Below are 24857 nucleotides of genomic sequence, written 5' to 3'. Positions count from 1 at the left end.
AGCTAGAGGGAAGGTTGAGGAATCATATAAATCATATAAATCATATAAATCATTTAAATCGCAACTCCAGAAAAAAGACAGATGATATTGCTTAAACTATACTGTTAGTGTGAAAACATCCAGTATAAATTGTAGTCATCAGAGAAAAAAAGTAGGAAAGAAAAGAAATGTCTAAAAAAAACAACTAATTTCCTGGTAGCTGTCACATAAAATACAAAGCACCATCTGCTATCAGCTATCTTTGTACAACATTGGACAAAAGCCTATTTTTTAAAATATTTTATTCCATGTATCGCACTACATAAATGATAGTCATGACTACTCAAGTAATACTTCTTAAATGAACTTTTACAGGAAAATTACAAAAAGCTGCAGCGCATTAATACTTAAGGTATAAACTCTGCTTGGTTATTGACTTTTACTCTCCAGCAGAGGGTGCTCTGTCCTAAATCAACTACTGCCAGGCTTCAACACATTCACTGAGTAATGTTTTGCTTTGCTCGAGTCAAAATCAGCTATTCCCCAAAAGTGTTTTATGAGAAAAACTTAACTTTAAAAAGTTCTGCAGGAGGTAAAGAGTGTCCAGGGTGTAGCTCACTTCTCACCGTATAACATTTGGGATAGACTCCACCCGGCCTGCGACCCTGAACTGGTTAAAGAGTGAAAAAAAAGCACTTTCAATGTGCAAACAACCACAGGGGGTGTCTGTCTGAACTGAGCAGACAAAGAAACAAGTCATAATACCTGAGAGCTGAGAATAATTACACCAGAACAATGTGCAAACACATCTGCTGCTAAAGGCACTGTCACCTCTTTGCCAACATATTTAACACTACTGAGTGGGCTCCTAGGACACCACATGAATAATTAACTGTAAGAAGCAATCAGACTAGCAAAATAAAAGTAATAATACTCTTATTATTTTATTAATACAACAATATTAAAAATAATAATAATATTTCCAGTCTGGATGTTGCCATTCAGATGATGAAGGTAACAATAGCATCTGAAATGGTTGAAATGCGATGATATCAACACATGATATCACAATGATGTAATATCATTAGGAACAAACTGATTGACAAAGTCATACAAAATTGAAATGATTAAAAAAAATACCTGTGAGATATCTCTGCATGGACCCCATTCGGTTGGATAAAACAGGGTTTAAACAGGGTTAAACAGGTGCAGTGTCACATAAAATCCCCCGTTTCAATCATCCTAAATAGTTTCCAAACTTTTACTAAGTCAACAAACTGGATTTTCTGTCGTTCTCCAAGGCAGATGGAAAGATAGGACCCTGCTTTTACCGCTGCCTAAAAGTGAATAATATGATCCTGTGACTAATCCCATTAACTGAAACTCTGTACAGATCAAGCTTCTGTTTAGTAAAGTATAAGGTCATGCAGGATAGCAGGTTGGCTCATCTCTTCCTACTTTGGACCTCGGTGCCTTTTAAATGTCAGGATTCCTGGATGTTTCTGGATATTCCTGTTCTTGTGAGAGAAAACTTGGCCATCAGTGAGGACAAAAAGATATTGGAAGGACTACAGGGTCTGGAGGATCAATAAGCCACATGTTCAGTTTTTATGTCCTTTTGGCATCCTTTGAGACACAATAAGGCCCTTAACTGTGGATGAGTGATGTAATTTACAAGCCCCTCAAACACAGACAATATTTTTAGTAGTGTTCTTTCAGAGTTTTGTAAGGTATCCAGAACTTACATTACAGCTTTATTTTGTAGTGTCTCAGACTGTTTTGATTCAACTGTAGAGCTCTAATCTTGCAAACTCATCAATGATACATCTATGTCTCTTTACAGACTTAACTTCTGAACTTTCCCACTGTTTGTGATGGGTATATATATATAGATTGTTATAGGGCATCATTATATATTCAGGAAATTGTTTGTGTCATTATCTTTAGTGGCTAGTTAAGTGTTATCCTAAATCTAAACTTATTGTGGAGGCAGGACAGGTACAGTAAGGCAGTACACAGCAAACAGTAATTAGCTATTGAACTGAGCGAATAAGGATAAAAAGGACAAAGTGGGAGAAACTGCAGATGTTACGGTGAACAAAGCAAACAGGGAAGATGAATGCAAAAATAAACAAATCATGATTCGGAAAACAACCACAAAATTTTGTTTAGACTGAAGATCAAACCCTGAAACAGACACTCGAAGGAAACTGTTTTTTAAACAGGTGTTGCTTTCACTTGCTGCATGACTCAAACTGGAGAGAGGTTACATTATGTGGACATTTATATTGTGTAATTTACAGTACAGTTGCTCAGCAAGTTTTCTACTTATTATATAACCTGCAGTATTTTGTAATCCGCGTACTTTTGGTTTCAGCAGTTGTTTAATTCTTTACGTGGCTGTGAAAGGCTCACATTTTTGGTCATGGTTTTAATTTTATGCAACTGACAAACTGCAAGCTGTTTTCCATTAATAACATTCTTATTCAGTGAATTAACTCACACATGTGTTCAGTGTGATGCTTCTCAATATATGCAGATAAAAAAAGAAAAAGAAATGTGATCCATACCTAACAGCTTGGCCCTTGATATCCTTTAATGGCTCCAATGGAATGCAGTGGTTTTATTGGGGCCACTAGAGCCCAAAGGACCACTAGGTATGGAAATATAGTGGGATAAGTAAGGTAGCAGGGGTTGTTTTTGTTTTCATAGTCCTGGGGCATTAGATCAAAAACACATGTTGTTATACTTGCTTCACGATTGGTTTAGTGAGTAGCAAAACATTGTACATTAGAATTACTACGCGCAAACAAAAGAAGGCAGGATGTGTGCACCACTGGGTCCTGCTACACCAGCACAGGCTGTGTAGTTTTTTTGCTTGTCTGTGTGACCAAGAGTAAGAAATATGGCATGCTTCAATGATTAAGCTGCAGAACTCACGGCGTGCAATACAAAAAAAGTACTTCATTTAAATAGGGTCGCTAAGGTCAGCTGATCACTGCAGTCAGAGAGATAATCAAAACCTGAAACACAGAAGTTTACAAGTCTGTCAATTGACAGTTTGTATTGCTTGCATGCTTCTATATATCACAATAAGGTCACACACATTCACACATGCTAACATGCTTGGGCTTCTATATATCAATGATGTCAAGCACATTCATATGCTTGGGCATACTGCCCATCAATTGCTGGCCACATACACACAGCACAAGCACAAACATAACAGGCATTTTTCACAAGTTTCCAACATCAAACCTCAAAATGATTCAAGGGATGATGTAACATTTTGACTAAATGAGTTTTAACTTGAAAACAAAGTAAAGTGATAAAGGTAAATGGAAAATATCAAAGAGCTAATTATTGCCGATTATTCTTCTTTTCCCTTCAGTAACAAATAACTTGCAGATTATTAGATCCTGACTTACAAATTTTATATGGTTGTAAAGCAAATAAAGTTGTAGCAGTCTGTAAAGCATGAAAAAAGAAGGAGAAGAAGAAGAAGAATCGAATTACTATTAAGTTAATATGTGAACAGCTCCTGAAGTTCCTGCCATGTATAGCATATATAAACTCCCACATATATACGCTCACTACACTTTATCAGGTACACCTTTTACTAGTACCAGGTTAGACCCTGTTTTGCCTTCAGACCGAAGTCTTTGCAGCATAGATTCATTCCTCAGAGATTTTGGTCCATATAGCATCACACATGTGCTGTGTGAGATTTGTTGGCTGATAGGCAGGCAACAAATTTCGTTGTCATATTTAAGAAACAAGGTCCAGATGATCTGAGATTCATAACATGGCGCCTTGTCCTGTTGGAAGCAGCCATCAGAAGATGGGTAAACTGTTGTCACACAAGGGATGGACATGGTCAGCAACAATACTCAGGTAGACTGTGGTACTTGGTGTTAATGTTCCTAAAGTGGGTCACAAAAATATTTCCCACACTATTACATCACCACCAGCAGCCTGAATCTTTCATACAAGGTAAGATGGAGATATGCTTTCATGTCGTTTACACGTCTGACCCTGCCATCTGATTGTCACAGAGGAAACTGAAACTCATCAGACCACACAACGTTTTTCCAGTCCAATTATGGATGAACAAATGTGAACTGTAGCCTCAGTCTGACAGGTGTGCCATCTGGTGTGGTCTTCTGCTACTGTAGTCCATGTGCTTCAAGGCTCAGTGTGTATTTCAGAGATGGTCTTCTGCACACTTTGGTCTTAAGGGATTGTTTGAGTCACTGCTGCCTTTCTCTCAGCTCAAATCAGGCCGGCTATTCTCCTCCAACGTCTGGCATCAAACAATGTATTTTTATCCAGTGGATTTTCTCTTATTTCCTTGTAAATCCTAGAGATGGTTGTATGGGAAAATCCCAGCAGATCGACAGTTTCTGAAACACTTAAACCAGTCCATCTGGCACCAACAACCATGCCATGTTGAAAATCACTTAAATCACCTTTCTTCACCATTCTCATGCTCCGTCTGAACTTCAGCAAAAAATGACACATGGAAAAAACAATAGTAACAATATGTGAAAGATCCTAATCATTTATAACATGACTAATGAAAGAATGTCCATACCACCATCAGGAACACACTGATAGGGGGAGAACTTATTGTAACACAGCAAACTTAACTCCTCTCAGTCCATTAGTTTCCCTTACTCACATCACCACACAGAGAGATCAGAGATTACAGATTAGATCGGGTCCAGAGCGGAGGTCTGAGCTACAGAAAACTGTTGTCATATTCAATAATAATAATAATGGATTTTAATAAAAAAAAAAAAAAACAGCAAGAGGTCACAGTTTATAATAAAGGGATGCTGACAGAAGATACAGAAGGTCAGCCTGATAGATTAGAATTACGTCTCTGGTAAAATATTGTTTACAGATTTCTGTCTTACGGAAAAAGCTATTTAAAGCTAATTAGCCACTAGTCTGAGACAAGTACGGATAAACATTACTATGAGGAACAAATAGTTGTTGACTAGCCAACATTAACAAACTGATGACTGATAAAGCTGAAAATAATCAAAAACAGCCACATGTGTTCATGGTACTATAAATGCTCATCAAAGCATTATTTCAGCTAAGACCATTTTCAAATAATCATGAAAGTCCATGAGCATACAATCCCATGATAAAAGCAGTGCTGCAAAATCACCGAATTTGACAGTGAAATCCTCCATAAACTGATTTTTCAGAAGGAATTTAAGTTTCACATCTGTTCCCTGTTCACTTTTGCAGTTTTACTCGTTTTGATTCCCCTCAGCAGGAATAAGATAGTAATGGACAGACGAAGACAGATGTGCACATAACACAAAAAGGAATATTAGAAACAAGATAAAGTCCAGCAGAGTTCAAAAACACTCATCTGTCCAATCAGGAGTACAAAAATGATTCTGATAGCAGAAGCCAGTCCCAAACAGGCTTTTGCAATATTGAATTTAAGACAAAAGGATCTGAGTAAAAAATTATTGTTGAATTGTTGTGCCTCATTATTCTAAAATCTGTTTTTACTCATGAGGCCAAAATCCTTCTGTCTTTGTTTTGCTGTGGCCACAAAGACTAAAATACTCACTAACAGTAATCAAACAATCACAGTGCAGTTGTGAAAATGAGAATATACTGCTGATCGTAAAGCAGTAAAACACAGATCCATTAGGAATTTATTGAGCAGCCTGCTAAGAAACTCCAGCATTTTCTTGCTATCGCAAGCATCCTGCTGTGGCTAAAACGCTTTTCATTATCGCTGAGATGTAATTGCTTAGTGTAGATCAGAGCTGGCTAGTTCAATGTCAAACAAAGCAGGATTCTAAGCGTATCAGTGATTAGTAAAGAAATACCACCAAATTATTTTTAAAAAGTGATAGCTGAGCAAAAATGTCAGAGACACATAAGCTGCAAATGTATATCCATCAAACACATCAGGTGCACAAATCTCAGATTTATGAGTTTTTGTAAACAAAACTATGCATTAAACTGAAATTTAAAATCTCCAAATTTAGTCAAACAAGTCATTCTAATTTATCTCTGTGTGTGAGAGAGAGAGTGAAATACTTGTCACTGTTTGGAAATTCTGTTGCTCTCATACAGTCAGGTCATGTGATTTCCTCAGTGCTAGAGTGTGACTGACACTTCAGAGCTAACTTTAGCTACCTGACCCTGGCCTGGAGTCAAAGGCTCGAAGTAAGCGTGCTTGTACACAAGAAGACTAATGTGTTAACAGTGTCAGAGTCTGAATGGCAACATAGAACATGTTTCTTCACTCATTATATATCAGCCGCATAAAATTACAATAAACAGAGGATTAAACCATCAACAAAAGGCCCTACTTTACCTTTACCTACTTTATCTTTACCATCTTCCCTACAGAGCAGACGGTAAAGATGCTAAGAATAGCCAGAAATCTCAACTTATGTTTGGAAATTGTAAAAGACAAAATATTGAGAACTATTGAATCCTGCAGTTATCTGTTAAAACATATGATTTCTCTTTCAGGGAGTATTTCATTTAGCACATCTTGAATCACAAAGGGTAACATACTGAATAAATCTGTGAGCAGATGTTTTAGCTTTAAAATAACACAGTCATTTTTTGCAAAAGAATTCATTCATCATTATCTAATAAAAGGGTACGGTACAATCACAAGTATTGAGTGTAAAATGTACAATGCTGACAGGAAAGAATGGTTGTTTCTTTGGTTTTTTGGTTTTTTTTAAAAAAAAATGCTACTTCTGAGGTATCTTTCATCAGACCACTGCACTTAAACTGTTCCAGAAAACCTCATTACAGTAGCAAATGTAGCAAATCACCTTCATGTTATCATCTGCATAGTGTATCAGTATAAACTTGATTAATAAAGTTGCTGTACAACAAGAGACTTTTACAAAACAACAACAAGATATGGGAAACGATAGGGCTCTCTGACTGAGCCAGATATCTTCTAACCTTCCATGTCATGACCCATAAATGCCAAACGTCACGTCAGCTTCACAGCAGACAGCTGTTAACAGTCTGACAAATGTTACATTGGTCAGGCATGTCAGGAGAACTGGGCTCGCTTTCATCAGTGTTGTTGAGAATTTGTGAAACTTGAGTAAAGACCTTGTCCAGGAGTGAAACACAGAACTGAATTCCAGTGCAACAGATTTCTTGAAAACTCAAACTAATGCACACTGCACCACACACTGTATTTGTTCTCAAACAGGATATATTTCATTTTCTCACATACATAAACACATTTATCAGCTAATGGAACTGGAATTAGAATTTCACTATTACCTACTGCTACAAATATAAACATATATCTAGACTTTTCCATAGCTTAAATTAAGCTAGAACATCATGTCAAGTAGCTAAAGGAAGAGTGGGATTGAACAAAGTGTATGAGGAATGTCAGAGTAACAGACTGAAAATGACTTAAAATAGTAGATATCTTACATCTGACAAAGACAGTCATTTAAGGACTCCACAAAAGTGAAATGTCACCCATTTCAAATCATTTTCCTTGTACATTTATGCAGCAATTTGTAGACAGTATCCAAATAAATTTAAATGGCATGGGGATGGATGGCTCCCAACCCACACTGGTCTGGAAGGGTCAGCTGAACAGATGAGAAAAAAAGAAAATGTTCTCCTACATTGTTTTTGAAAGTAAGAAAAAAAATCTGGCTATCTGTTCTTATGTCTGCATGGCCTGGATTTTGTAATCCCTCTTTTTGCTAAACTCTAGGTTTATGCAACGATCAATCTTTTCGGTCTCCCTAATATACAAAGCCTGTTTGACGCTAAAGCTTTTCAAAAAGACCTCTCGGTGTGTTTACTGCTCTATAAAGCACACCTGCAGATAGATGTGTAGACACATAAACATCAGACACACAGATAGACCAGATAATTAGAGTTTCATTTTTAAAGTAAACTACATACACAGATGTATCTAAAGTAAACATTTCTTGATACAGAAAAACAGAAAATATGCTGAGTTGTTATGAGAAAAAACATGTCAGGGATGTAGAGAGTGTCTCATGTCAGGCGATATTGTTTTCAAACCACACTATTCCTGTCATTCACCCCCTCAGAGGAGGGCCCCCAGTCAAAACCAAGCATTGAATGAGAAGGACTAAAACCAATGCTGTGTGTTTCCAGAGATTTCTCAGCCACCAGCTACCGCAACATTTCTCCACATTCCCTTTAGCCTACACTGAATATAGAGAAAAGACAGCAATATGTCATTAACCATGGTGCTTCTGTGTGTATAAACAGAAATTTTCCATTAGCTGAACATTATTAATAAAAAAAAAAAAACATAGTCTCAAAAAACCACCTTTAAATCTAACTTAGCCTCTCATTTTAAGCACTTAGCTTGGAGAACAATACAGCTGCCCTTGCAGTGCTCCTCATCTGGAGTGAATTAAAGCCCAAGAGAAACAGTTTCCTCAGCCAGAAGAAGAATGGAGCAAGCTCAACTTTCTGATCAGTAGAATCACAAACAAACAAATCCTGTTGTACTGGCCACATGGCTGTCCACATGCAAGCATAGGCTGTTGTAAACTATGCTCTTCCCATCATCTCCCCTATTCAGCCCCCTAAGCCTCTTATCACTACCCTTTTCCATGTCTCAGAAGAGGCTTAACTTCTCAGCTCTAATGATGACTTGGATCAAGACATAATTAGCTCAAATATGTGTCTGCCCAAAAGAGAGAAAAAGAAATCTGTTCTGTTAGCAGATTAAACCCACTTTAACTGGGTTGGACATGAAACTCGACATAATTTAATTAAGTCGTGTTTGTATAAGATTACTTGTGAAAGACGAGAAGAGAGGCTCACTAACTCCAATCGTTACAGCAGTTGGGAAGTAAATCAAAAGTGTAGGGGTCAACAGAGTGGGAGAACACAATTATCAGTACAGTCTAACCAGTTAGTAAATCAAACGCACGCTTACATCTATCACATAGTGACAGTTGATCGGCACTTTATTTACTTCATTTAAGTTAGATATCACAGAGAGAAGAGAAGAGAACAGAAGAGAAGAGAAGAGAAGAGAAGAGAAGAGAAAATAAGAGAAGAGAAGAGGTGTTTGTGTCCATGTGTGATGGAGTGTTATCCAGATGTACAAGTTAAAAAACAACACCGATGGAATATGCCAACCTTGCCTGTGACCAATGAATGGGAAGCCCTATATCTACACAAATAACTAATCCAGAAACACACAATCGTCTCTTAGTCCTCTGTGGTTCTAAATGAATCTAAAAGGTTACACAGTGCAGTGACTCATTAGTTAGTTCACAAGTATCTGAAAAGGAATACCAGTCCACTTTCTGTGAGTAGTTTCTGATAAACTGAGCCAGCTGCTGAGTGTCACAACCATAAAAGCTTCTTTTATTGCTCATTACTTAGTCATGAGTTACACTTTTAGATAAAAGATACATCTTAGTGAGAAGATCTTAAGCCATTCATCATTATTTTATTACTATGATAATATATTTTATTACATTTTTATTATCCGGTCATTAATTCATTTTGTTTGCCCTATGAGAAAAGATGGTATCTGATACCTGGTGGTTTCTGAGCAGTGGCTACAGAGGGATAAAAAGTGGCAAAAAAGCATAATATATCCACTTTATCTTAACAAGAGAACAGATTATAACAGTAAATGAATGACAGTTTGTGTGCATTGTGTATAACTTCAGTGACTTTTGTGATAAAACACACTAGTTAAATGAATGGTATGTTTTCTTTTGGGTTTTCTTTTGGGGGGGGGGGGGGGGGGGGGGGGGGGACTCAGCTCCCCCTTTGCATGCCAGAATAGTGATTTATGTGTGGAATTTATCATAAGAAACCCCCCAAAAAACACACACAAAACCAATTTATTCAAATGACCCATTTGATAGGAGAGAGGGAAGCGAACCGGCTGCTGCTATAATGTGTAACACATTGTGGCTCAAATGTGTTTTAATCTGACAGAAAGACTTTCACAGAAAAGAGTTTGTGGAGTATGTGTGGACAAGCTTGGGGTACGTTTGGTCCAAATTTAATCACAGAAAAGCAGGATTCAATGAAAATATGAAAAAAATATACAATAAATCATATCAGGAAAGTGTCAGATTCTTCAAAAAGACATATGACCTCCTTCTAAGCTTGGTCATATGAGTCAAAAATTATTGTCTTGGCAGCAGTTAATATTTCCAATATCATCCCCAGTAACTCAAGATGAGGAAGAATTTTGTTGGCCTTTAACTGTCTATGATATTTTTCAAACAAAGCAACTCCCTGCATTTTTATTTGTAGTTTGTCTAGAACTGCATTTCTGCAGTTTATAAAGGAGGAGGAGAAGGAGGAGACTGAAGCGTGTGCTCTGCTGCAGGCGCTCGCAGAGAAATGACTCTAGTCCCTCTGTGCTTACAGAGTGTGCTCATCTAAGAACTCAAACTGGAGAACTACTGAAACTGAATGTGGACTTTAAACAGTTTGACTAGGAATTTCTAATTCATGCTTCTGCAGCAATTCCGGGTTCTACAGATGTTTTAGTGCGGTGAGAGAAACTGTATACAGGCTCTTTTTTTCATGGTTTAAATTCTTCTGTCTGCAGATATTTTACTTCTGCAGAGGTATATTTCTCATTGTTTTTATCTTATTTTGCAACTGCATGGACACATTTTGACTTGAATGCTTATCCTTCCCTAAGTTTTCTTCTTTGATAGCAACGAATAGCAAAGACGGAAATTAAAATATACAAGAATAGAATGGAATGAATGAAGGGAATGGCTTGGAAATTAAATCTTTTAATCTATTTTTTTCTATCTATATATCTTCATTATTCTCTCTTCAGGTGGTTTTCATTAATGGTTCACGACAAAGTTTTGCTCTAATTTCCTGTGCAACTGAAACCCCCAACTCTGTGCACAATGACCGAGTGTGTGTGCAGCTCTTCATACCTGCAGAGGTGGTTGCTAAAGACTTTGTTGTTCCTGGCTGCTGCGCTGCCTTCAAGTGCTGACTGTCCCAAACCATGCGCCTGCGATGTTACCACTGAAGTGCACTGCACCTTCAGATACCTGACTTCAGTACCTGACCACATCCTGCCAGCTGTTGAAAAAATTAACCTCGGGTAAGAGTTGAAGTACACATACTCTTGGTGAAGAATTACTGAGTGATTTAAACTGCAGACTTTGTAAACAGAATAGCATTACAAAAAGTATTTCTACAAGTCAAACAGGTTTAGTCTAATAACTAGACCACATATAATTACTGTCTGGAAAAGAAATAACCTTTCAGAATTCAGATAAAAATGTTTTTTAAAATGTCATTGACTCAAGAAAACACAACTTTCTGCTGTCAATTTGTGATGCTAGTTAATCAACAAGCAAATATTAGCTCAGGTAAGGAAACAAAGCCAATCTTGCCATTAGCTAACAAGCATTAGCTAGCAAGCATTAGCTAGATAGCATTAGCCATCAACATTATTACCGGAGAACTTCAGCAGTGTTTAGTTTTATGTGCTTTAAGATGCTTACTTTCTCAAAAAAAGAGCAAAGAACTAAATCACCACTCTAGTTGGCATCCTATTGCCATTGTCATCCAGCTAGTAGCTGTTACCACAGCCACTGAATGAATTCATCACCAAATTCATCATCATTCATCACCAAAACTGCTTCACTGGGTGAATGGGTTAAATGCAAAGGAGTAATTTCCCTTCGGGGACTAACACAACACACTTTACACTTTACACTTTACACTTTACAAATCGTCTATTGAATGCCTCTGGCTGTTATTATGTTAAAGATTCTGAAATACATGATGCATAAACAGAGCTGCCTTACCTCTATCCTGTCTGTGGTGGCCTGGTGCTACTTCAGCCTGCTTGTAAAGCTATTTGTCAATCAAATGACACACAAGTGCATTCAATTATTGTACCTAATTAGACCTCATTTCAGAATGTGACCAGGCCAGAACAGAGTATTTACTGCAGACATCCTGAGATGTCTTGACAGGATTAATACAGGCAGAATTAACAGTTAATTATGTAGTCATAATTTCCTCTACAAGTGTCAACTCCAAGGGCACATCATGGTGCCTGCTGACACATACATAGTGAACTCAAACATTACTGGATACACACTATGAATTGTTTTCATTAATATGTATCACAATATTAGTAATCAACAACATTTACTGACATTGTTTTAAACTTGTCTTCACATGCATGTATGTTTCAACATGGTAAAATGTGGCCCTGACCTAGCATGGCTAGTACTACCATCCATCATGTGTTAGAAGTAGTGTAACATGAGAAAGAGCCAAGGTCCCTTACCCCCCAACCCCCAAACACACACACATGCAAAAACCAGTTAAAAAGTACTTGAAATTTCATGTATACTGGTTCCTGCTACAAGAGCTTTCTCTGAGATGCTTTAGTACGCACACAGCCTCTGTTTGGCATGTTATGGTATCAAAATCTGAATAATTTATTAATCCCTAAGCCAATTATATAATTACAATTATTAAATGTATTATTAAATTAAATTGCCTGAATGAGGAACAGGTAATATAGTCAGCACAACACTAATATCCAGTATGTCAATATTGAGGGCAATATATACCTATAGTTCACCTAGTGAGGTGTTTTCACTTATTTGTCTGAGTAGACAGGTTCTGGATTAGAATGAATGCTTTTTTTCGCTGAGATCTTTCACCAGCATTGCCCACGTTTTAGGTTTTATGTGCAGGACTTCAGTTGCATTTCAGTAATATTTCTGCGAAGTATATTTGAAGGCTCATTCAAAATGATGATCAGTAACCAAAGCTTTTTCATTTCTATGCCGTTAGGTACAACAGCATAACTATCCTGAGAGAAAATGATCTTTCAGGGCTTGAAAACTTGGAACTGTTGTTGCTGCACAGCAACATGATACACACTACTGAAGACAGAGCCTTCAAAGACCTTAAGTCATTACAGGTAAAATCCTTTGTAAACAAATTACTCGCCAACCTCACTGCAACATCCAAAATATATCTTTGTGCGACAACCCTCATTTTTATTTCATTTTGACTTGTTATTATTTTCTAGAGTTTCTAGATTTTCTTATTTCAGTTTATATTTTAAATTTGAAAATGTGTTGTTTTAGTTATTTTTAAATAAATTAGTTTGCATGTTCGTTTTTGAATGGAGGGCACATGTCAAACACAAGATTGGAGAAAATCAATAATGGTACTGCAATAAAAATAAATAATTTTTTGAAAGCAGTTGTAGACATCCACAGTTTCAATAGACATGGCTCATCAGTTGTAGTTGCAAGTTGCAATAAACGTTTTACGAAACAAACAGATAGTAAAACCAAGGATATCTAGATTTTTTTTAATTTGCAGTTAGTTTTCCAAGTTCACAAAATTGAGGGGTTTTTTTTCAAAAAGTATAGTTTTCATTTTTATTTTATTTTAGTTAACTATATTGTTTTTCACATCTAACTTTTGTTTTTAGTTTGGTTTTAGTTTACAAAAATAGCCTTACTGCTGACATCATATAGTTTTAATTCAGTATTTCTGTGATGACATACACACATCAGTAAGTAGAGCATGCCTACCTAAATATGTTTTTGTTTGTTTTCTGTTTTGTTTTCTGGTTTTTAGATAATATCTGCTTGGAGGGATGAAAAGTTCACAACTGATTTTCTTTACTATGACTATTGTGTCACATTTCCATCCATAATTAATTCAAAATGACAAAAATTTCAAAAAGCATAAAAAGACGACACAAATGCGAGGGGAAAACGATAAGAGTTGTCCAATTACAGCACAGGGTTTTCACCATGGCAAAATTGATTCAGAAGTATCACCTTTGCTTTTGCAAATCTAATTATAAAGTAATGAAATTAAAAAAAAGAACTCAGGCACAAGTAACTGTGTTTAACCAATAACAGGCAGTATAATTCAATACAGAATTTCAGTGTCACAAGTCTAAACTTGTAAAAACAGAGTTGTATCAACTCTTTTGTGGTGCATTTTCACAAAAAGTAAATGCCTCATGTTTCACAAAGAATGTTGAGTGATTCACAATAATTTTACATGTGTGTGTGTGTTATGTGAAGGATGGTCCTTGATTCCTTGCACTTTTTCAGACTAAATAAACAGTCTGACAATAATTCATGTTATGTCTATAAAAACAATGTTGTGTATTGACATAATAGCTTTCAGTTATCATTGTTTTGACCACCATCTCCATCTTCCTAATTGTGTTTTCCAAGGTCCTGAAGATGTCATACAATAAATTAAAGATTATCAACAAAGAGACTTTCAAAGGCTTGGATAGTCTGCTGAGACTCCACATAGACCACAACCACATTGAATTTATAAACCCGGAGGCTTTCTTTGGGCTTACCAACTTAGAATTGGTTAATCTGGAGGGTAACTACCTCCAGCAGCTCCACCCGGACACATTTATCACACTGAGACACAGCCAGGTTTTCAAGGTATCATCAGTAAGAACCATCCACCTGTCAGACAACCTTCTGACCACTCTGCCAGCAGACATTTTTTCAGGCTGCAGTCAGTTAGAAAATGTCTTCCTCCATGGCAACCCCTGGAAGTGTGATTGCCGTATGAAGTGGTTCTCACTTTGGGCACAAAGAAATACAGGTAAGGAGTGCATCTGTGCTTTGGACAATTCCCAAAGTACTTAGAGGCATATAAAATTGAACCGTAGTTAACAGCTAAGAAAGTCACTTACTGAATCTAAACAGTTTCTTTTTCATTAATGCCAGAGAAACTTTCTCTAAACCTCTGTAAACCGACATTTGCTACCAGCTTTAATAAGACCCATCTGGTAAAACTGCTGGCAGTATTTGTGGTTGTACTCAGGTTTTAGCATAGTATGTTTTTCTCTTAAAACCTAATAGTGCATGGGATTGTATCCCAAGCAAGACAGGCATATCCAAGAGAAGCATATAAATCTTTGCAGAGACATTACAGGAAGCAGATATCATATAATCGTTTCATCATGAGGGCCACAGAAAACAATGAAGACACAGAAGAACTAAAGTTATACATTTTATTTATGACTTGGCAAGCACAAGGGTTAACCGAAATGTCGCAATTCTGTATTGTGATTATGACCTTTTGCGGTTCACAAGTTTTATTAGCCAGTTTTGGTTTGGCTGGAACATAACTTTGAAAGTGTGATTTTTTTTCTTCCATGAATCCAACTAAACATTGCACTGCTTAATAATTCTTTCCAGGTGTGCTGAAATGCCGGCGAGACAGGAGATATCCCAGAGGCCTATGTCCTGTTTGTGAAAATCCTTCGCTTTACCACAAAAGGCCTCTATCCCTTCTACCCAACAATGCTTTTACTTGCACCAAACCTTTGATCCAACCCCATCTAAAGCAGAAAAACATCAGCCTGGATGAAGGGAACTTCTTTCCTGTTTCCCCCAAGGACTTTATTGCCCCATTAGGCTCAATACAAATGAACCTGACCGACCAGTTTCACAATGATGCCAGTCTAACCTGCACTGTACAGCGGCCCACTTCTTTTGAGAACCTGACTCAAACCCTGGAGGAAGGAGAAGGAAACAATGTCACCATGCTTACCACTTGCATAACTACATATTTGGTGTGTAATATTAACCATGAACACATCCAGCAACTGTGGCAGATCTTAGCCACCTACAGTGACTCTCCTATGAGGCTAGAGAGAGGTTTAATGTTGGCCAGAAGCCCAGAAATGGTGTACCGATATAGTCAGATGAAAACAAAGGATCTAGATAAAGAAATAAACACAAACATTAAGGCTGAGATTAAAGCCTCTCCTGCATGGTTAATGCAGGGAGAAGTGAGCTTCCAACTAGACCGCACTACTACCACCTTCTCTACTCTGCACATTAAGTACCAGTCTGTCGTAAACCTACGTTTGGAAAGCACACCATCTAAGAGGGACCGGTATTCCTGGGCCATGATCAAACAAGATAATCAAACTAAGACTGAGCACACTGTACTTACAGGTGGGAGTCAGAGATTAACTCTTAATATACTAGCTCAGAGGTGTGACTTTTACTTAGGTCTGCACATACCAGTAACTGAACTATTTACTTATGTATGAAAATATACTGATCATTGCACTGATAAAATAGGAAGCATTTTAAAATATGAATTCAGAATTTCAAAGACTAAAAAGTCTTTTCTTTTTAGCATGAAAACGGTTATGATATTATCAAATGTTTTCCTCCTGACGTAGGTGGTGTGGTACAGTTGAGCTGCCATATCCAGGGTGATCCAAAGCCTCTCTTGGAGTGGATTTTACCAGATGGAAGCAAGGTCAGAGCTCCTTATTCCAGTGAGGACAGGAGAATAATAATTACTGCTGAAGGAAAGCTCACTCTTCGAGGTGCAGATACCTCTGACACAGGCCTCTACTGGTGCATTGCCACAAACTACCTGGATGCAGATATCCTCATCTTTCGAGTGACAGTTCTGTCCATTGATGTGGAAGAGGCTGAGGTCAATGGTGTTCAACTCTCTAGGCCACTGGGTGAAAAGCTTGTTTTTGACTGTAGCTCCTCGGGGAGTCCTGAGGCCTCAGTGTCTTGGATTCTGCCTGACCATTCAGTGCTTGACAAGCCTCATGGGAACAGAAACATTTTTAAGAATGGGACATTGCTGATTCAGGGTATCACAGCAAGGGATCGAGGATTTTATAGGTGTTTAGTTGCTAATCATCTTGGAGTTGACCTACTCGTGTCTCAGGTGACAGTAACAGACAAAAGGCCCGTGACAGCAACAGTTTTCAACAGTGAGGGATCAGGGATGATGACGGAGGTTGCGATGGATTCTAGCTTGACACAAAACACAGTCAAACTCAGTGAGATACACCACTCCCAGCATGCTGACAGAACTATCCAGGAGTCCAGGACCATCACTTCAGATCGGCCTTACCCCAGACACAGATCACGTGGCCGAGTAGGTTTTGGAGGTAGACTGGGACAGAGAAGGAGGGGGTCAGTCCGCAACAGCCACATCTGGAGTAGTAGGGTCTTTGATAAAGCTTCCAGGAAAGTAGACCCACAGAAGTTTGCAGAATTTATGAAAAAGGCTCAGGGTGGCTCAAAAATAAAGAGTGGTAGAGAAAATGAGAAAGTAAAATATGAAAACACGCATATTGGTTATTCTGGTGACAATGAAATTGGCTCTGGTGAAGCTCAAGATGAAGACCATCTCATTGTTCTCCCAACAATAGTCCAACCAACAACAGATAATCCACAAAGAATATTTGCTCAAGACAGGCAGACTGAGACAGTAACAACCACACAAATAGGTGAGAGACATATTTTAGCAACAAAGGAAAATGACATGGAAAATAAATTCAGCAATCATATTAATTCAACTAAAATAATGGAAAATAGAGACATGGCAAAGACAGAGCCATATATGCAGTCTACATTCACTAGAGATCCAAGGTTAGTTGAGACAAACAACTTTTACACCCTTGAAAGAACCAGCATGCCACCTTCGAACCTACAACCAGTCACTCTCCAACCTACTGTGACAGTCACTTCACAAGAAACCCAACTACAGTTATCAGGAGAAGCACCTGCAGAACCAGAGACTTCGACAGAGGGTGCTTTTTCTTCAACTACAGACCCTAATGTTACTCCAATGAGAGATGAACCAGGCCCAGTGGAGCTAGTCCTTCACACAGACCCTGAAAGCCAAACCTCATTTACAGCAATCACAACTACAGACAGACAGCAAGACAAGATCATTTTCCATACAACCCAGACAATAAAATCCCCGCGCCTACCTGCAGGATCTACTATCATCTCCCGGCAGCACATCCATATAATCCCACGCCAAAATAACAGAGGAAAGGTTGGCAGGAGGACCTTCCAAGGCCGCAGAAGGATCATTAAACCAAACAGGATCCATGACATGCAGTCCTTTATTAATAAACTTAAACAATCCACCATGAATAAAGAAGGGAATGCCTCTGTGCTATATCAAATTCAGTTGACCACAGGTAAGAAACCATGTTCTTAAAAACCCTGTTGTTTTGTACTTCTGTGTTGAATAAATAATCAGTCATGAAACAACATGTATGTTTTTAACATGGTTCTGTTTTTTTCTCAGCCTGTAACTGTGATAATAAGGCAGCAACCACTGATTTGGCAGTGGTCACACCAACAGCATCTTCTAGTCCATGTCTACACAAAACAGAGAGACCTGCTTATATGCAAAAAACTCTTGCTTCTACCACAAGTCATTACATGACTTCAGATGCCAAATTCAACAATGCAGAGTCTAGATCAGAAACTTCCAATGAGTACATAACGTTTGCAGTTGCCCCTGAACTGGATCCTACAACTAAAGTCCCAACCTCAACCGCTACTACATCTACTTCTAAGATCATTCGGGGAAAAATTCCATGGAACAAGTTGTTTGGAAACAAAGGAAGGGAAAGGATGCTCAGTAGGCTTAAAAAGCCAAAAACCTCAACTACGACTGAAACAAGAGGCACCCTAACCACAACCATTGCTCCTACGCCCATTACCTCTGCAAACTTATTAGTTAAAGTTGATAGTTTGTCACCATCCAGACACACACAGAGTAGTTCATTAGATGATGACTATGGAGATGCATCCTCTGCTGATTTCCAGTTCACAACACTGGGTCCCAGCTTGGACTTTATACCTGTTACTAGTTATTCTGGTTCCTCACAGTTTTATACCACTGCAGAAACACCACCAGAATTACAGACTCTACCCTCGCCACCCACTGTCAAACCCACCCAGCAGGAAAATCTTGATGTAACCTCATCTGGGTCTGGAAGACTGTCTGACAATTTGCTTATAATCAGACAGAGGCCTGGTGGGACAAGAGGTAGGCCAGGGCAGAGAAGGAGGCCCTATAGGAGAAGAAGACCCCTAAGGAAACCTGGAATTCCCAAAGTCCGACAAACTACAACAACTGAGGCAACAACTACAGAGGCAACAACCATGGAATACACAATGGAGGCAACCACACTTTTTCAACAAAGTGTTTCAGAATATAATCCCATTTACACACAAAAAGATGCCAGAACCACAGTATTGGGTACCACTGAAAAAAGATCTGAGGAGAGTGACCTATATGAGGACTTTGACTGGACATCTAGCGGTTCATCCAGCTATCCTACCACCATGACACCTCTATTTTCCTCTGCCACTTATGATCCTGCTACTACACTGATACCACATACAACTAAGCGGCTTTACACAACAGCTCAGACAAGAATCCACAGCAACATCAAACCACCAACACAAAGGAATGGTGACACCAATCGCAGTTTAGTGTTGGAGAGAATTAGACCTACCGGTGCTCGAAAAAGCAGTGGTACTAAAGGCAGTGTAGATAACTCTGATACACTGACCCTTCTAACAGCTCAGCAAGGCTACATGATCAGTACCCCCGTTCCTTACATTACAGACAAGGATTCTCCCACCTCTACTATTTATAATCAAGTCTCGGGATATGATGCTACCAGTGCCAGTAATGCTGGTTTTGAACCCACTACAAAGGTCATGTCAAGCAAACCCAAGATAGTGGGTGGAAATGCAGCTAGCTTTACTGTACTGTCTAACTCTGATGCTTTCCTGCCATGCGTGGCTGTTGGAAACCCACAGCCAGTTATAACATGGAAACGATTCTCCTCCAGCACAGGTACAAAAATGATTTCATTCATTCTTATCATTAGCAGAACCAAAATGTGATACATATTAAGATATGGGAGTGACAGTATTTTTGGCATCATGTAGAAACAAAATTTGTTGTCAGGTGCAAGTAAAAGCCATTTATAGAAAACGCTGCAATAATAAAGTAACACTACTGTTTAAATTTTGTCAGTTGTTTTAAGTGATTTGTGTAGAATGTTTTGGTGTTTGTAAGGTAAATATTTCATTGTCTCTGTATTTTTTTTGTCCCACAGGAAGAACCATTACCATTAAAGAGAGGATGGGCAAGTATGAGGTGTTGAGCAACGGCACGCTGTCAATCCCAAATGCCAATATTAAAGATCGAGGCCAATACTTCTGTCTAGCTGAGAATGACCATGGATCAGATAAACTTATTATCACCCTCTCAGTGGTAGCCTATCCCTCTCGCATTTTAGAGCCAAAGATGCGCGAGATAAAATCCTATGCAGGAAACACAGTTGAACTGAAATGTAAAGCAGAGGGCCGGCCCATGCCTGTGATATCTTGGATCTTGGCCAACCGTACCCAAGTCATGGGTCAAAACACTGAGAAGGGAAGAGCATCAGTATCTGCTGTGGGGACTCTGGTTATTAAAGATGTGTCTGTTTATGACAGAGGTCATTATAAATGCATTGCCAGTAATCCTGCTGGAGCTGATACTGCTACAGTCCGACTGCAGGTGGTGGCAGCTCCACCAGGTATCATGGAGGAGAAGCGGCAGCAGCTACAAGCTATTCTTGGCCACAGTTTACAGTTACCCTGCACTGGTCATGGTACACCTCAGCCTAGTGTTCACTGGGTTCTCCATGATGGGTCAATGATACAATCTAACAGGCCTGTAAGTGATACACGGATATCCATGTATGAGAATGGGACGCTTCACATTAAGGATGTGACTCCAGCAGACAGTGGAAAATATGAATGTATTGCTACCAGCTCTACTGGTTCAGAGCGAAGGGTCGTGACTCTGACAGTAATACTACAAGAATCTGCTCCTCAGATATTGGCGATATCCAAGCGCTTGACTGAGTTGTCATATGGGGATCAGTTAAGACTAAACTGTTCAGCAACTGGAAACCCTAAACCTAGGATAATCTGGAAACTACCTTCTAAAGCTGTGGTGGACTATTGGTACAGGTAAAAATACGTTCATTGGTAGAACAGGTATTTATTGTATTATCTTTTATATTAAAGTTACAAAATTCTAATAATTCAGTGTGCATGATTTGCATAAATATTGCTTAGAAAAACTGTAGTGGTTTAGTGAACATTTTATGGAAGAAAGTGGATAAAAATCACCAAAACAGACTTATTTTTGCCCTTAGCCTCTCATGAAACAGCTAAACTGTTGAAAACAATTCAGTGGCATACTGTCATGCTTACCAAAGTAAGCACTGATTGTGAATAGAGTACATGCATTTATATTTTTTATAGGTTTTGTTGCCTGCACTGATTCATTGAATGTCCCTCATAAGTACACGTAAAACACGTAATTCTCTCTAAATGTAAAGAAATGAGATGCAGATATTGACTATACTTATTCAGAGCATAACTCAGCGCAGTTAAATGAAGACTGAAGTGAAAATATTTTCAATACAATGGTTCTCTTTCTGTGCTTCTATTAGGATTGAAAAAAAACACACACAAAAATCATCATACCGAAGGGAATTGGAGTGTATTTCATTTATATTTTTCCTAATTGTTAGCTTGTTCAGTGTGATAATAATGCAAGCATGTCATACCTTAATTTTACGTCTTTAAAAAAACATTGTACGTTTAAACCACATTATTTCTTATACCCCCAATACCCGTTTATATAAACACTTTGTGTGTCGATACATTGTCATTTGCAATGTCTAACACCAGAGAGAACAGAAAGACTGAGGCAATGTAAAGCAGCTACTAATTTAATTACTATATCTTCCCAGTGGCATTCTGTACACATTTGTTTGGTGTAAGCAGATAAGACACTTTTCCACTGTTACCGTTTTGTTTTTAGCTGTTTGAAAAAATATATGAAACCATGCAAATTTATGCGTTTTGCTCTTAATAAGCATAGACAAGGAATTCTGCAAATTATCTTAATGCCAGGTTTGTAACTGTACAGTGAAAACAGTAAATGTTCCTTCTGTGATGAGTCTCTCTAATTTTCTTTTATTTGTTACTCCAGGGTGGGCAGCAGGATACAGGTCCTCGATAATGGTACTCTTACTGTTAACACTGTGAGTGATAAAGATGCCGGAGATTATCTCTGTGTGGCCCGAAACAAGATTGGTGATGCTCTACAACTCATGAAAGTCAGTGTATCAATGAAGCCAGCCAAGATAGAGACTAAGGTATACAGCAAGAAGCAGGTACCCTATGGAAAGGACTTAAAAGTAGACTGTAAAGCCTCAGGGGCACCAAAGCCAGATATCTCCTGGGGTCTACCAGATGGTACAGTGGTCAACAGTGCTTTGCAGTCTGATGCCAGCAGTAGAGGAGGACGAGAACGTCGCTACACTCTGTTTGACAATGGAACTCTTTATCTAAACCAGGTATTGAATTGGATCAAACACAAACTGCACAAACATATATACATATATATCCTGTTTATGTATCGTGTTTTCATATCATGTTTCTCCAGGTTGGAATGTCAGAGGAAGGGGATTATACCTGCTTTGCTGAGAACCAGGTTGGCAAAGATGAGATGCATGTACATATCACTGTAGTTACAGCATCCCCTAGGATGCGTCCATCCAGCCAGACCTATGCAAGAGTGAAGCCCGGAGGAAGCATCCGCTTTGACTGTGAGGCAGTTGGAGAGCCTAAACCTAAGATATTGTGGATACTTCCCAATAACGATGTAATAGCAGCATCACATGAACGCTACTTAATGCATGTCAATGGTTCTCTGGATATTAGGGATGTCAAGGTAATTGATGCAGGGGAGTATGTTTGCATGGCTCGCAACCCTGGCGGAGAAACCAGAAAAGTTTACAAGCTTGAGATAGGTGGGAATCCACCTGTGATCAATGGCTACCATCAGAACAGAACAGTCATTAAAGAAATAGTGTCTACATATTCCAGGAAACTTATAGATTGTATGGCTGAGGGGACTCCCAGACCTACTATCACTTGGATTATACCTGATAACATCTTTCTAACAGCACCCTACTTTGGGAGTAGGATTAAAGTCCACCAGAACGGGACACTTGAGATACGTAATGTCCGCCCTTCTGATACAGCAGAGTTTATTTGCTTAGCTAGAAATGATGGAGGAGAGACAGTAATGGTGGTGCAGTTGACGGTTACAAGTATGCTCCGAAGGCCAATCTTCAATAATCCCTTCAATGAACGTATTGTGTCTGGGAATGGGAAAACCACAGTTCTGAATTGTTCTGCTGATGGGCAGCCAATTCCAGAGATCTCATGGACTTTGCCTAATGGAACACGGTTTACTGGTGGAACCAATCATGGTTCTCGCCACCAAATAAACAATGATGGGACTTTGGTCATCCACAGTACTCACAAAGAAGATGCTGGGAAATACCGCTGTGGTGCCAAGAATCTCATGGGCTACATAGAGAAGCTACTAATTTTGGAGATTGGGCAGAAGCCTTATATCCTGACAAGGCCCAGGGGTATCATACGCAGCATATCAGGGGAGCCCCTCTTCCTTCACTGCCTATCTGATGGGAGTCCCAGACCAAGAATCTACTGGACCGTTCCTGGTGGTCACACTCTTACTCGGCCTCAAGTCCTCGGACGCTACCAGTTGCTAGAAAATGGTACTCTTATAATTCAGGACACTACACTCCACGACCGCGGAAACTACATATGCAGAGCTCGAAACGATGCTGGTGAGGCTGTACTTACTGTCCCTGTTATTGTCATTGCCTACCCTCCACGGATCACAATGGGGCCACCCTCCAATGTGAGGGCAGTGACTGGGAGACCTATTCAGCTCAACTGTGCTGCTACTGGGATCCCCAAGCCAGAGATCACATGGGAGCTTCCAGATCATTCAGTTCTATCAGCAGCAGAAAAGGGGCGGCCTATGGGTAGTGAACTGCTCCACCCTCAGGGTACACTAATCATCCAGAGGCCCACACCCTCTGACTCTGGAACATACAAATGCCTTGCCAAAAACCACTTAGGTACAGATTCAAAGGTCACATATGTACTTGTGCTGTGATTAAAAACAATAGCTGAAGGTTGACAGTATATGCTAATGTAAATATTAACAGACACATATTGTCTGCTCACTACAGTACCTATCATCTTGTGGATTAGTGAAGATCAAGGCATGTGTAATACAGAAGCTGATTATGTAAGTAATTAACAAAGCACAAAAAAGGGAATTTAAAAAAAGAAACTCCTGCTTGCTTGTAACATTGGAAGCTGGGGTCTGGAAAATCAAAGTTGTTACTCATTTAGGGTAGCAACAGAGCCAAATCATAGAGCCAAACCTAAAGTGATTTCTCTGACCTGCTGTTGGACATAGTACCCAAACAGGAAAACAGAAATTAGAAGGGGGGGGGGGTCCTCTCAAGAGGTCATAATTCCCTTTGGACATTTGGCAGAGGCTGTCAAGATGAATGGCTTTGTCACTTAGCAGCAAATTTAAAAAACAACAGAATATGTAGTAAAATGTATTTTAAAAGTAATTCAGTGAGTTTTTAAGTGGGAAAAAGGGTTTATTCAAATATATATATATATGATACTTGTCTTACACTGGACATGGTATATTGTTTGTGTGTGTGTGTGTGTGTGTGTGTGTGTGTGTGTGTGTGTGTGTGTGTGTGTGTGTGTGTGTGTGTTAATAAAGGTTTATATAGATTCCTATATGTCTATTTGGAACACAATGGAATATAATACATATTACCAATCTGTTGTGTTGTACATGAGAATTTACAGTAATGTTATACATTATGCCAATAATAAAGTCCATGTATGTCTATTTGTAGTATCTACTTTATCAAAGTATGGGGAAAAAACATGAACTTAAAAAGTAAAACATGGCTCATGTCTTTTTGTGCTACTATTTTCTCAGTTGGGGATAAAAGAAATACAAAAGGTATTAAATTATAGGGCACCAAAAAGTCACAAACAGAAGCATATTCAGCTCTGGAATTTTAAGTGCAGGCCAGCTGTGAAAAT

The 24857-nt window shown here is 38.7% G+C and overlaps 1 protein-coding gene across 2 annotated transcripts; it reads left to right on the top strand.

Moving 5' to 3' along the window:
- The first annotated feature begins 10436 nt into the window (after positions 1 to 10436).
- igsf10 (immunoglobulin superfamily, member 10) lies at positions 10437 to 24629 on the top strand. 2 transcript variants are annotated; one of them, XM_063493869.1, is made up of 10 exons: positions 10437 to 10528; positions 10826 to 11104; positions 12823 to 12952; positions 14238 to 14628; positions 15228 to 15992; positions 16226 to 18004; positions 18115 to 19683; positions 19949 to 20852; positions 21886 to 22252; positions 22342 to 24629. In XM_063493869.1, exons 2-10 carry the CDS (start codon positions 10902 to 10904, stop codon positions 23890 to 23892), a joined length of 7659 nt encoding a protein of 2552 aa, XP_063349939.1. In that variant the 5' UTR covers positions 10437 to 10528; positions 10826 to 10901; the 3' UTR covers positions 23893 to 24629. The 2 variants fall into 2 exon arrangements, with proteins under 2 accessions (XP_063349939.1, XP_065328022.1); XM_065471950.1 differs by lacking the exons at positions 10437 to 10528; positions 10826 to 11104; positions 12823 to 12952; ... (1 more) ...; positions 15228 to 15992; positions 16226 to 18004 and having other exon boundaries at positions 18870 to 19729; positions 19974 to 20852.
- The last annotated feature ends 228 nt before the right edge of the window (positions 24630 to 24857 follow it).

The sequence above is a fragment of the Pelmatolapia mariae genome, linkage group LG14 (assembly GCF_036321145.2).
Source record: "Pelmatolapia mariae isolate MD_Pm_ZW linkage group LG14, Pm_UMD_F_2, whole genome shotgun sequence".
Taxonomy (NCBI): Eukaryota; Metazoa; Chordata; class Actinopteri; order Cichliformes; family Cichlidae; genus Pelmatolapia; species Pelmatolapia mariae.
The sequence above is the reverse complement of the archived record's forward strand: the minus strand, read 5'-3'. Positions and strand labels throughout refer to the sequence as shown.

What these genes read in the sequence shown, in the direction of transcription:
- igsf10 (XM_063493869.1), top strand. Translation starts at nt 10,902, where the DNA reads ATGACCGAGTGTGTGTGCAGCTCTTCATACCTGCAGAGGTGGTTGCTA. An exon ending in TGAGCACACTGTACTTACAG is followed by an intron (nt 15,993 to 16,225) that starts GTGGGAGTCAGA and finishes CTCCTGACGTAG; the next exon opens with GTGGTGTGGTACAGTTGAGC. An exon ending in GTGGTGGACTATTGGTACAG is followed by an intron (nt 20,853 to 21,885) that starts GTAAAAATACGT and finishes TTGTTACTCCAG; the next exon opens with GGTGGGCAGCAGGATACAGG.